The sequence below is a fragment of the Mytilus edulis genome, chromosome 2, assembly GCF_963676685.1.
Source record: "Mytilus edulis chromosome 2, xbMytEdul2.2, whole genome shotgun sequence".
In the NCBI taxonomy this organism is placed as follows: Eukaryota; Metazoa; Mollusca; class Bivalvia; order Mytilida; family Mytilidae; genus Mytilus; species Mytilus edulis.
Genome location: NC_092345.1, coordinates 99,757,760 through 99,771,095, shown reverse-complemented (window position 1 = coordinate 99,771,095; position 13,336 = coordinate 99,757,760). Strand labels below are relative to the sequence as shown.

General features: G+C 31.6%; 1 protein-coding gene across 1 annotated transcript in view; it reads left to right on the top strand.

Annotated features, from left to right (window-relative positions):
* LOC139513665 (telomere-associated protein RIF1-like) overlaps positions 1 to 13,336 on the top strand; it is a 55,197-nt gene that overhangs the window by 14,893 nt on the left and 26,968 nt on the right. The window contains exons 8-21 of the mRNA XM_071302360.1: positions 133 to 268; positions 714 to 865; positions 1,651 to 1,720; positions 3,386 to 3,553; positions 4,921 to 5,025; positions 5,286 to 5,443; positions 5,841 to 5,924; positions 7,958 to 8,031; positions 8,429 to 8,609; positions 9,171 to 9,275; positions 9,663 to 9,812; positions 10,581 to 10,677; positions 11,194 to 11,330; positions 11,903 to 12,106. Coding sequence (XP_071158461.1) covers positions 133 to 268; positions 714 to 865; positions 1,651 to 1,720; positions 3,386 to 3,553; positions 4,921 to 5,025; positions 5,286 to 5,443; positions 5,841 to 5,924; positions 7,958 to 8,031; positions 8,429 to 8,609; positions 9,171 to 9,275; positions 9,663 to 9,812; positions 10,581 to 10,677; positions 11,194 to 11,330; positions 11,903 to 12,106 — 1,821 coding nt within the window. The remainder of the gene's footprint in view (positions 1 to 132; positions 269 to 713; positions 866 to 1,650; positions 1,721 to 3,385; positions 3,554 to 4,920; positions 5,026 to 5,285; positions 5,444 to 5,840; positions 5,925 to 7,957; positions 8,032 to 8,428; positions 8,610 to 9,170; positions 9,276 to 9,662; positions 9,813 to 10,580; positions 10,678 to 11,193; positions 11,331 to 11,902; positions 12,107 to 13,336) is intronic.

Here is a 13,336-nt window from a genome sequence, read left to right as displayed (position 1 = left end):
TCTGAAAATTTTATTTTTAATTCAAGCATCTTGATCATGTATTGTTGATATAGGAGGTAAAGCTATATACTGAATGTGTATAAATGCAAAATTGTATTTATCTGTTTCTATTTGTTTTTCTTTTTTTTTCAGGAATTACATTATGGAAACTTTATCAACCAGATGTTACCGTTAGTAGAGGAAGGATTTAAAAGTATAAATGCTGAAGTAAAGATCGAAGCTTTCAGAGCATGGAAACAGTTGATTCTTAATTTCTCTACTGACATCAGTATGTACATTATAGAACCAAATAACACTCAATTTCTCAACTGACATTATAAATTTTTAGAAGAAAAGAATTTTTCAAAATGATAAGTGTATTTACAACTCCAGAAACAGATAATAAAAATTTCAACTGATATCTTGTAAATTTTAAGAATTTTCTCATTGCTAACATACAATTCTTGTCTGACCCTATTGACTATCAGATTTAAACAAGGTTTTCATTAAACGGTATTTTTGGATGTTGTTACTGTTTTTATACATCAACTAAACTGTATCAGTGTATAATGCAAAACAATAAATTCTTTATTTTCACATCTTTTTTCATCCTCTATTCTGGGTAATTTTGATGGAAAAGGCGATTGTCTGAATTCACAAATACTTTAAATTATATAACATATACACAAATGCAAGTTTTCATGAAATGTGTACTTGGATATTTATTTTTACAGGCATTTTATCCGATTCTAAACGTATAAAGTTGATAATGCAAGTTTTCAAGTTCAACAATGCTAAAACTGAGCCAGTAGCAGTGGAAAAGTTTAAAATATGGTGGTTCTTCATAACCAAGCTGGGTAGCAAGGCAGCAGTATATTTTGACCAGGTATGAATTGTTGGTTTTAAATATTGTCTGTGTATTAACTTTAAAATTGGTCAGTAAATGTCCAAGCATTGATCAAAAACTTTATTATTCTATAAATTCAACTTTCAAAAATAAATGCTAGTAAAACCACATTAAGGATCATGCAATTTCAGGTAATATTAAGCATTTGATATTGATGACATTGATTTTTAAAATGAAACTGTAAAAACCGATTATATATGTTTATTAAGAAAATATGTCCTAGAACCAACCATTTGACTATATTACTTTTAAAAAAAAACTTGACAACTTTTATAGAACAGGTCCTTTCTGTAAAATCTTACAAAAAATAATTTCAATCAACATACCATATCAATATGAAAAGATGTGGTATGATTGCCAATGAGACGACTCTCCTCTAGAAACCAAAATGATGTAAAAGGTAGCAACCATAAGTCATCGTTTGGCCTTCAACAATAAGGAAAACCCATATGGCATAGAAAGCTATAAAGGGCCCTGAAATTGTGAAGGTTTCAAAAGCAATACAGCTTGATTTATATACAAAACAATATTAAAACAAAAAACAAATTTTGATTTTAAATATTGTACTGCAATGTAAGAGTGAGATAGTTGTAGGTTTTAGGTATCCATGTATTTCATGGAATGCTACTTTCATAAAACATGCTTTGCTCTATTAGTATTATACAACAAATTGATAAGAATCGGGTGATTTTGAATTTTTATCAAACTTGAAATAGGTTAATAAAAGTTTTTTCAGAGTTGGTTAATGATTTTATTATATTTAGGTATGTTTGCCCTTACTGAATTTGTGTCTTGGAGGATCTGTCAAGACCAGCACTTCAACTGGAACTCCTCGTAAGTAAAATAAGTTATATAACTTGGTCCCACTAGTAGATTAGGTTTAATTGTACAAGACACATTAAGGGCATACGATACAGTTACAGGGGAGGTAATGAGGTTGCTAACATAAATTGTTATTTTCGCGACATCAAACTATGTCTTATTGGGAAAAGATTCAGTTTTTGACTGATTTTTAACCGGATTTTTGTGACAAAAATGTCGGTTATTGATTTAGGGATGTACGTCTGGCGGCCGGGCAGTTGGGTGGTTGGCAACCAAATGTTGTCCATGCATTTACTCATGAACCTTTCAACCAAAGCTTTTCAAATTTTAATATGTTGTTGCAGACAACAAAATGAAGGTCAAGTTCAATAATGACGATTTTGACTTTTACCGTTCAGGAGTTATGGTTCTTGAAACATTGAAAAATGGCATTTCCAGTCTTGTCCGTGCATTTACGCATGAACTGTTCAACCAAAGCTTCCCAAATTTTAATATGTTGTTACTGATGACATAATGGAGGTCAAGTTCAATAATGACAATTTTGACTATTACCGTTCAGGAGTTATGATTCTTGAAACATTGAAAAATGGCATTTCCAGTCGTGTCCGTGCATTTACGCATGAACTGTTCAACCAAAGCTTCCCAAATTTTAATGTGTTGTTACTGATGACAAAATGGAGGTCAAGTTCAATAATGACAATTTTGACTATTACCGTTCAGGAGTTATGATTCTTGAAAGATTGAAAAATGGCTTTTCCAGTCGTGTCCGTGCATTTACTCATGAACCCCTCTTTTTTTAAATGCCATTTGTTTTGATTACCCTAGAAGATTATGTATGCCAATTTTCATGAAAATGTAAATAGTGCAATTTTTTTAAATTTGATAAATATACAGCAAAAAATGATGTTTTTTCTACATTCATGAACATTTGACAAATATGAGTTATTTCTGAATAAAAATGAATTTTTTATTAGGATACTTATAAAATACAGAAATTACAAATTATTTAACAAAAAACAATTTGTGTTTATCTAGTAAAACAAAAAAGTTATGTCTTTCTTTCGAAAGGGAAAATAAGGCCACAAATCAGAATTTGAGCAAATATACAAAATTTCGACCTCATTTTACTCAAAAAGTAGCACATGAAGGTATATTTTTTATTACATATTTGATTTAATCAGGTAAAAAATAGTCTATATGGAAATTTTTATCAAAATGTAACTTTGGGATCAAAACTGTATCCTATGCCTTTAAAAGTAATAAACAGTTGAAGTCGACTATTGCAAATATATGGTTTGTTATTTTTGAAAAAAACATACCATAGTAGGTTCTTTTTTTTTTAAACAGGATATTATTATAAAACAGTATGATTATTTTTGGTAAACCTCAGATGTATCTGTCATTTTATTTATGTATTTTACAAACTTTGGATTTTTTCAGCTAACATTTGATTTTGAGCAATCGAAAACTTAATAAATTAAAAATAGAACATATATGAACAGAATTAATCAACAAAATTGATATTTAGCTTAAATTTGTAAGAAACTGAATTGAACAAACTTCTCCATAAAATCTATAGTAAAATCTTTTAGATTCTGTAAAGGTTTCACTGTATGTAGTTTTCGATGATATTCTTGAGATATAAAAATGATAAAGAATGCAATTTATTGTTGACAGGTATGCAGACCGGTATAAGTCCAATGACACCACATCTGAACCTGCCTAATTCTACTAGTGGATTACCTGTGTTTGATAAGCTACAGAGATATGCATGGGAAGTTATAGGTCATTTCTTTGGAGAATTTCCCTCTGATATTGGTGGTTCAGCTGTTAAATATCAATTAGGTAAGAGGAACAGATATTTATAGTTTATATTATCAAGTTTGCATTGGTGAGGGTCAGTTCTTATGAAATGAACAATGTCATTATTAACCGGATTTTTGTGACAAAAATGTCGGTTATTGATTTGGGGATGTACGGCGGCCGGGCGGGCTGGCAGGCGGGCAGCAATCAAATGTTGTCCGTGCATTAACTCATGAACCGTTCTACCAAAGTAATATGTTATTACTGACAACTATACGAGGGTCAAGTTCAATAATGGCGATTTTGACTTTTATTGTTCAGGAGTTATGGTTCTTGAAAGATTGAAAAATGGAGTTTCCAGTCGTGTCCGTGCATTAATGCATGAACTGTCCTACCAAAGCTTCCCAAATTTTAATATGTTGTTACTGATGACAGAATGGAGGTCATGTTCAATAATGACGATTTTGACTTTTACCGTTCAGGAGTTATGGTTCTTGAAAGATTGAAAAATGGAGTTTCCAGTCGTGTCCGTGCATTTATGCATGAACTGTTCTACTAAAGTTTTAATATGCTGTTACTGATGACAAAATGGAGGTCAAGTTCAATAATGACGGTTTTGACTTTTACCGTTCAGGAGTTATGGTTCTTGAAAGATTGAAAAATGGTGTTTCCCGTCGTGTCCGTACATTTTCTCATGAACCATTCAACCAAAGCTTTTGAAATTTTAATATGTTGTTACTGATGACAAAATAGAGGTCAAGTTCAATAATGACGATTTTGACTTTTACCGTTCAGGAGTTATGGTTCTTGAAAGATCGTAAAATGGCGTTTCCATTCACGTTGTTGCATTTACTCATGGACCATTCAATCTAAGCTTTTCAAATTTTAATAGATAAGATAAGATAAGATAAGAATTTTATTAATCTAATCAAGAACCCATAAAGGGCATCATTTTACAACACAATATGATTGGAAAAAGCGAAACAGAAAACTAATACCATACTATATGTTGATACTGATGACAAAATGGAGGTCAAATTTGATATTGACAATTTTCACTGTCACCATTCATCAGTAATGGTTCTTGTGATATTGCCAGGACACAAATAAATGTTAATAAATCCGGTTTGCTGTCGTTGTGACAGCCTCTTGTTTCAATATCCTTTAATAGTTATCAAAGGTACCAGGATTATAATTTAGTACGCTAGACGCACATTTTTGTCTACATAAGACTCATCAGTGACGCTCATATCAAAATATTTAAATTACAGAGATTTCATAAATTATGTACATAATATATAATACTAATATTTTTGACAAATGTTGTATCACATCAGTCAGTATAGATAAAAACACTAACATTTTATTTTAATCAAATTTGTTGTTTTAAAATTTGTGTTTTATTTCAGAATCTCCAAAAATAGAATTTCTAACCGGACCAGCAGCTTTCCTGAAGCATTCACTACCACTAATCACAGCTACTATAGACATATTAAAGTTTGAATTTACAACAGGTCAGTTTGATGTGAAAGAGTTTTTCATCATTGAGTAAATTGTGATGCAATTAATTCAAAGAGTTCAGCATTTTGTGTCTTTTTGTGGTTTCTTATATTGTATGGTTGCTGTCTCATTGAGACATCTCCTTTAATTCAATCAGCAAATATTGAAGTATTTCCCATGTATTAATCAAACACCTGTCATACCTCTTCTAAGGATTGAATTTAAAGCAAGGAAAATCTTAATTCATTTTGTTTACTTTTTAAATTTTTTACAGAGGCAGTATTACATCATATTTGGTTTGCATTGATAGCACATATTAAGAATGTCCTTGACAGTGGAATCACCTCTGATGTTAAAGAAATGTTTTCCTTCTTCTTAACACAGTTCCAAACTCTAGTGTTGAGTCAGGCTTTACACCTTCCAAAAATCTGGGTGAGTAGTTCGTTAGTTAAAATACTCTAGTAATTGTGATGATTAGGCTATGGTAATAACAAACTGTGGATTCATTTATTTCCGTGTGTATTGGATTTAGTGGGTTAAGTTAATCTCAGTATACAAAGCCTATAGAAAATTTGTAATTTGTTGATGTTTTGAATTCATGGTTCACCTACACCCACTTAACCCACAAAAATGTGTATCCAACGATTAATAGTGAACCCACAGTAATACATACAGTTGTTTATCTATGGCAATTCCTTTCATAAGTTGTTGTATTTTTTATTATGTAGTATGTGTTATTTTTGTATTAATACCTGTTTATGATTTATTGTAATGAATATATCTATGTACAAAGTGGTACATATTAAATTCAATGTTTTGTATTTATTAGACAATGTTTGATGCTGTCTGCTGTTTACCCAGAAAATCCTTGTCCTCTACAGCTTACAACATTAGTAATGGGGAGAAAATACATGTAAGTGGTACATATTAAAGGGAAGTAAATACTGAACCATTGAAAGAGTCATCCATCACTTGGAAGACAATTTCGCATTAATTTCTCAGTTAACAGTGGCTTGAGGAAGTTCATAACAAACAGACTATAGAATCTTAAACAGATCATTGTTACCACCTTAGCTGTGATAGATCATTGTTACCACCTTAGCTGTAACAGTTCATTGTTACCACCTTAGCTGTAACAGATCATTGTTACCACCTTAGCTGTAACAGATCATTGTTACCACCTTAGCTGTGACAGATCATTGTTACCACCTTAGCTGTAACAGATCATTGTTACCACCTTAGCTGTGACAGATCATTGTTACCACCTTAGCTGTGACAGATCATTGTTACCACCTTAGCTGTAACAGATCATTGTTACCACCTTAGCTGTAACAGATCATTGTTACCACCTTAGCTGTAACAGATCATTGTTACCACCTTAGCTGTAACAGATCATTGTTACCACCTTAGCTGTGGCAGATCATTGTTACCACCTTAGCTGTAACAGATCATTGTTACCACCTTAGCTGTGACAGATCATTGTTACCACCTTAGCTGTGACAGATCATTGTTACCACCTTAGCTGTAACAGATCATTGTTACCACCTTAGCTGTAACAGATCATTGTTACCACCTTAGCTGTAACAGATCATTGTTACCACCTTAGCTGTGACAGGTCATAGTTACCACCTTAGCTGTGACAGGTCATTGTTACCGCCTTAGCTGTAACAGATCATTGTTACCGCCTTAGCTGTAACAGATCATTGTTACCGCCTTAGCTGTAACAGATCATTGTTACCACCTTAGCTGTAACAGATCATTGTTACCACCTTAGCTGTAACAGGTCATTGTTACCACCTTAGCTGTAACAGATCATTGTTACCACCTTAGCTGTAACAGATTATTGTTACCACCTTAGCTGTAACAGATCATTGTTACCACCTTAGCTGTAACAGATCATTGTTACCACCTTAGCTGTAACAGATCATTGTTACCACCTTAGCTGTAACAGATCATTGTTACCACCTTAGCTGTGGCAGATCATTGTTACCACCTTAGCTGTAACAGGTCATTGTTACCACCTTAGCTGTGACAGGTCATTGTTACCACCTTAGCTGTAACAGATCATTGTTACCACCTTAGCTGTAACAGATCATTGTTACCACCTTAGCTGTAACAGATCATTGTTACCGCCTTAGCTGAGGCAGATCATTGTTACCGCCTTAGCTGTAACAGATCATTGTTACCGCCTTAGCTGTGACAGATCATTGTTACCGCCTTAGCTGTAACAGATCATTGTTACCACCTTAGCTGTAACAGATCATTGTTACCACCTTAGCTGTAACAGGTCATTGTTACCACCTTAGCTGTAACAGATCATTGTTACCACCTTAGCTGTAACAGATTATTGTTACCACCTTAGCTGTAACAGATCATTGTTACCACCTTAGCTGTAACAGATCATTGTTACCACCTTAGCTGTAACAGATCATTGTTACCACCTTAGCTGTGACAGATCATTGTTACCACCTTAGCTGTGGCAGTCAGTCAGTTCTAATCATAGTATATAAACATCAAGATAAGGATGCTGTTAATCTGTCAGAACATCAAGATAAGGATGCTGTTAATCTGTCAGAACATCAAGATAAGGATGCTGTCAATCTGTCAGAACATCAAGATAAGGATGCTGTTAATCTGTCAGAACACCAAAATTAATGTTTTCAGATTAAATTTGTATTAAAATATAACTAAATTGTACAGTGAAAAAATAGACCAAAAAAGTTTAAGATGAAAAGAATTAAAGATAATAACTAAAATTGCATTGAGCAGCAGATTTGATAAAGAAATCAAGTGCTAGTAAAATTGATTTGTTAGTCAAATTTCATTATTAAATCTCAATCATGATACTTTTAGTAATGTTTTCTGGTTTTGAAAATTTTTACGATTTGCCATGAATTTGTCAATAAAGAGATGATGTATTAAACAGGAATCCACTGTATATTTCAGGGAAGTCCTGCGTTGTTTCTAATGGAACTTTTATTAACTCCTTCTGTTTTGTCCAGATCACAGAGAAGTGAAAAGTAAGTAACAAATTACAACAGATGCTTCAATGAATTAGTGGACATTATTAGCTGTTTTATACCAATAAGCATCCTAATTTTTCAATACCATTTATTTTTAAATTTTAAACAGAATTTAAAGCTTTTCTAAATAACATGTGAAATTTATTCAATTATGGTGATTTAAGAAAAGTTGCTCTCTTTGAAATAACTATTCTCTTCGTCATCTTTAAATGTTCAATAGCCCAGATATAGCAATCTTATATTGCGATAAACTAATTAAAAAAATAGCATGACAAAAGCTAGCCAGAAAGATTTTTCTATATTATTTTAACAGGTCTATGAAGTTATTGACTTGCTTCATATAAGTGTGACTGTAATACTATTTAATTTATGTTTTATATTTTCTTTTATTAAGGTATATGACCATATTCAGTAATTTAACATCTGTTGGTTTGGAGAATGGAACTGGTTACCTAGAGTTCTGTCAGTCGGTGTTAGAGCTTTTGGGTAGGAACAGAGAATTCATCAAGGAACCAGATTGTATTTGGAGACTATGGAGTAGATTAGCTCACTGCTTACATGATCAGATAACAAAAGTATGTTATTCAAAATATGATCAAACAGAAAAACATTAGCCATTATTTCTTCATTGCATTCATTTGTTATACCCGGTCAAGATTTAACAAATTTCAAAATTCTTTGGGACTTAAATTGTTATTTATGGCCAGATTATGGCCTGTATACATGTCCTCTTAAGTAGGTGCAAATGTATTGGTTCACATCTGTCCTGTCAGAAACACAATTATGTTATATATTTTTTTCAACAAGCTTTATATGCAAGGTCATGCATATGTATGAAATGTTTGTCCCATTTTTCTCAATAACTACTAGTCTTACCTATTATACATATATATAGGGGTACAATGAGTAAACAATAGCTCATAGTACATCTTGTAGACTAAAAAAGACTATGTTGAATTCTTAAATTTATTTGTTACCCAATATGGTTTTATTAATGACGAAATATTATTGTATATTTGTGACTATCCCACATTAAAGTATGTTTGAAATCTTTGTAAGAATAAATCAGACTTTATGTGATATATGTGTATAAATTTAATGTATGAGTTTATGTTTGCTAATTATTGTATTTTTAGACCAATGAAATAAACCAAGGAGATTCATTAGAACACAACTTTGATTGTATGTACAACATGTTGACATTTCCCGTCAAATATAAGATGACACATGCTGTCGAGGCAGTAAGTATTATTGTTAAATATATCATCTCTTCTTTATCTCTCAAAAGCACTTTGTGACAAGTTATTTCAAAATTTTATAACATTGATAATGTATATGTTTCAGAAGTTGTCTGAGTCTGACATTTTGTGTTATTTTCCTTTTGTTCATCGTATTACATTCAGGTGAGTTGGGATATAACAATAGGTTGCCTTATTTTTTTTGTCAATTATACTCAATTGATTACATGATAATTTGTGTAAAAAAATATATTGGACTAATAAGCAGATTCAAAACATTCTATTTTAGAAAAATCTTAGTTTTAAGTGGAAACATAGTTGTTGTTGTTGTGTGGCTTTTATGTGAAAACATGGTGTATGGAAAGGTTAACTATATACTTTTGTTTTCAGCCAACATACAAGACAATGGTGAAGACCTGGACAGAGTTATATAGCACCCTATCTCGTCTCTCAGCACTAGTGACCACAGCTGAATCCAATGTTTGCTGTGAAGAGTTGTGTCATATAATACTCAAAGACATACCAAAGGACTGTTTCCTAGTAAGGCTACACTTGTTACATTTATCTTCTTTTTGAATGAGGCAATATATTTCATGACTTAAGGTTCACATTTTTCAAAAGTTTTGCTGAATTGCTAGGTTTGAATTAACATTTGCATGGTTGATTGTGTTATTCCAGAAACAAAATCATAGGTTTTTAGGCACTTAAATGGAATCCCCACTGCTCATAAAATAATGTACCATCTACACTTGTCACTAAAATGTTTTCTGGACTCTTACCCATAGAATTTTTCACCATATGCATGTACATGTATTTAATCCTAAAATATGTTCAAAGAATCCATTGAGTTTTATGTGCAAGCAACTTAAAACAAAACAGCAAAGTTTTTATGCCCCACCTACGATAGTAGAGGGGCATTATGTTTTCTGGTCTGTGCGTCCGTTCTTCCGTCTGTCCCGCTCCAGGTTAAAGTTTTTGGTCAAGGTAGTTTTTGATGAAGTTGAAGTCCAATCGACTTCAAACTTAGTACACATGTTCCCTATGATATGATCTTTCTAATTTTAATGCCAAATTAGAGTTTTTACCCCAATTTCACGGTCCACTGAACATGGAAAATGATAGTGCGAGTGGGGCATTCGTGTACTGAGGACACATTCTTGTTTCTCAAATATTTTCACTAAGCTCATATGTGAACAAATACCTTTTCATGGTAGTGATGTAAATTTTATTGTGTATTATAGTCTTGATTATTTTAGAAACATCTTATGATATAAACATAAAAAAAATGATATCCATTTCCCGTTTCAGAATTTGAATGGTTTAGATTTTGTAGCACAAGGGTGTTTGGCGATGATAAACTGTATGGACTTTGGTTCTGTAGGAACTACTGGAAACTTCAATATAGGTAGGTTTTCATCAGTACATGTCAATACAAATATGTGTTTTAGTTTGCTTCATAAAAGTGGAAAGGTATAACTGAGGTGTTGTCATTCATATGCTTGACTATAGCCATGAATGTTGTTCTTTGATAAGGGTTAAATACTTTTACAATTTTATGTATTGTATTAAACATAATTAATTCATGTTTTTTATAGTTGAAGTTGAAATACTTTTTATAGTACTTTTGCAGACAAAAAAAAACATGTTTTGGCTCTTTCATTGCATTTAACATTGAATATTATTATATGATCAGTAATTTATTTTTGTTGATTTAAAGTTCTACTTTTAATAGAAATATGGGTTTTCTATGATTGTTTAAAATAATTGTATTTAGTAAAGTTAATTTAATTCATAGATTTTATTTTATCTACATGTTTACAAAAGTTATGCAAACAGCAGCTGTTGAAAGACATATAATTTTGTGATAATCATAGATTGGACCATTTCTAAATGTTATATTCATTCTGAAATCTAATTTTAGGTGGTATAAGTCCAGCTAAATGGGCTAAGAAAAAACAGAAACCTTTAGAAAATTTACAGTCATTTGTTGACCTGCTGTGTCATTTGAGTGTTATCTTCTCTGAGTTAACAGAAGACTTCATGTCTAGTCCACAAAAGGTATCAAACCTTCTTAAGTTTTTGAATTTTCACAATTTTACTCTCATTTCAAAGTATTCACACACACACACACAAACTCTCCAAAAAGATATCCACAATATAAAATAAGGAGATGTGTTATGTTTGCCAATGCAATGAGACAACTATCCAACAGAGTCCATATGAAGTTGATTTAAGCAGTTATAGACCACTGTACATATTTCATCAATGAACAAAACCCTGTATAGACAGCTTAAAAAGGCAGAGCGATGATATAATGTGTAACAATTTAAAAACGAAAATTAAGATATCTACAAAGGACAACCACTTCTAAAAATTACAGGCTGATAACAGTTTACAATAGTAGTGAAAAGTATTGCATTTAGAACTAAAGTGGATGATGGTCATGTAAATACTATGGACTGACATAAAATGTCTATATATTACAGATGAATTACTCATATTTTATCAAACATTTAAAAAAAATTACATATGCAAAATGTTTAGTCTTTTAATATGAAGTCATGTTTGCATAAATATAAATAGTTGCTAAAGTCAAACTTTGAGTTATTCCTTTTTCATTACATTTTCAGTTGAGATCGCTGACAAGAAAAATTGATGGTGGATCTCCAAATCTAACCAGTATACTTTCAACTGTTTTTGAAACAATAACAATATTGTATTCTCATATAACATCTTCAACATTTCTGGTCAAACTTCTAGAGAAGACAGTCAATACCATATCTGGTCTCTATAAATTATCTAGTGGGTGGTCTGGTGTACCATTCATTAAAAAGGTCAGTAGATTATTATGTGCAAGGACATTTAGAAATAAGTTTGAACATTTTGTCAAGGGATACATTTTGGTTGTCTAGCATATTAACAAAAATCACAAAGATCTTCAATAGTGTGTATATTTTATTATCAAATTACAAAGATCTTCAATAGTGTGTATATTTTATTAACAAATTACAAAGATCTTTAATAGTGTGTATATTTTATTAACAAATTACAAAGATCTTCAATAGTGTGTATATTTTTTAACAAATCATAAAGATCTTCAATAGTGTGTATATTTTATTAACAAATTACAAAGATCTTCAATAGTGTGTATATTTTATTAACAAATCACAAAGATCTTCAATAGTGTGTATATTTTATTAACAAATTACAAAGATTTTCAATAGTGTGTATATTTTATTAACAAATTACACTTGGTTAACTCCTGTGAAATGTTCAATCAGTGCTATCTTTAAAAAAAAAATACATGATGAAATCATATTAAAGGGTTTTCATTTCTGTACTGTCTATGGCCAATGATAGCAGAGGGGCATTATGTTTTCTAAATTCCATGCAGTACATTATTAGACAGTTAAGCTGCCTTATGCTAGCGCCCTAGATTTGTGTTCTACCCAATAAAGCTGAAATACGTTCCATTGTTATTATCTAGCTGAATAGTATGTTATTTATAATTAGTTGAACAGTTTTTTCATACTTTTAGACAGTTAAGCTGCCTTATGCGAGCACCCTAGATTTGTGTTCTACCCAATAAATGCTGAATATGTTCCATTGTTATTATCTAGCTGAATAGTATGTTATTTATAACTAATTGAACAGTTTTTTCATACTTTTAATTCTGGATTACAAAAAATATGACCAGAAAAACCTTAAATGATCGTCGATTTATCCAAAAGTTTTGAAGTTGCACGTAGGAAGTAGAGCACATTAGGAATCCTTATGTAGTTTATTATCCCCTGAGCTTTTGGCTAAGATGTCAAAGAACAAATGTATGAAATATTTAATCGCCGAAAATTTCTAAAGACAGGTAGTTTAGATTTCCCAAATGGCAAAAGTCGTAGGAATATTGTTTGTCATCAATATGTAGTCAACTACGTCAGTAGTGTATTAAAATTCATACTGTTGGCGGCAATTTTAAATTAGAAGACGAAATTTGCGTATGTAGACAGGGGTTCAAATTAGCGGTGATCTGAGGTCCGTGACCATCCACTTTTGCAGTCGGACTTTCG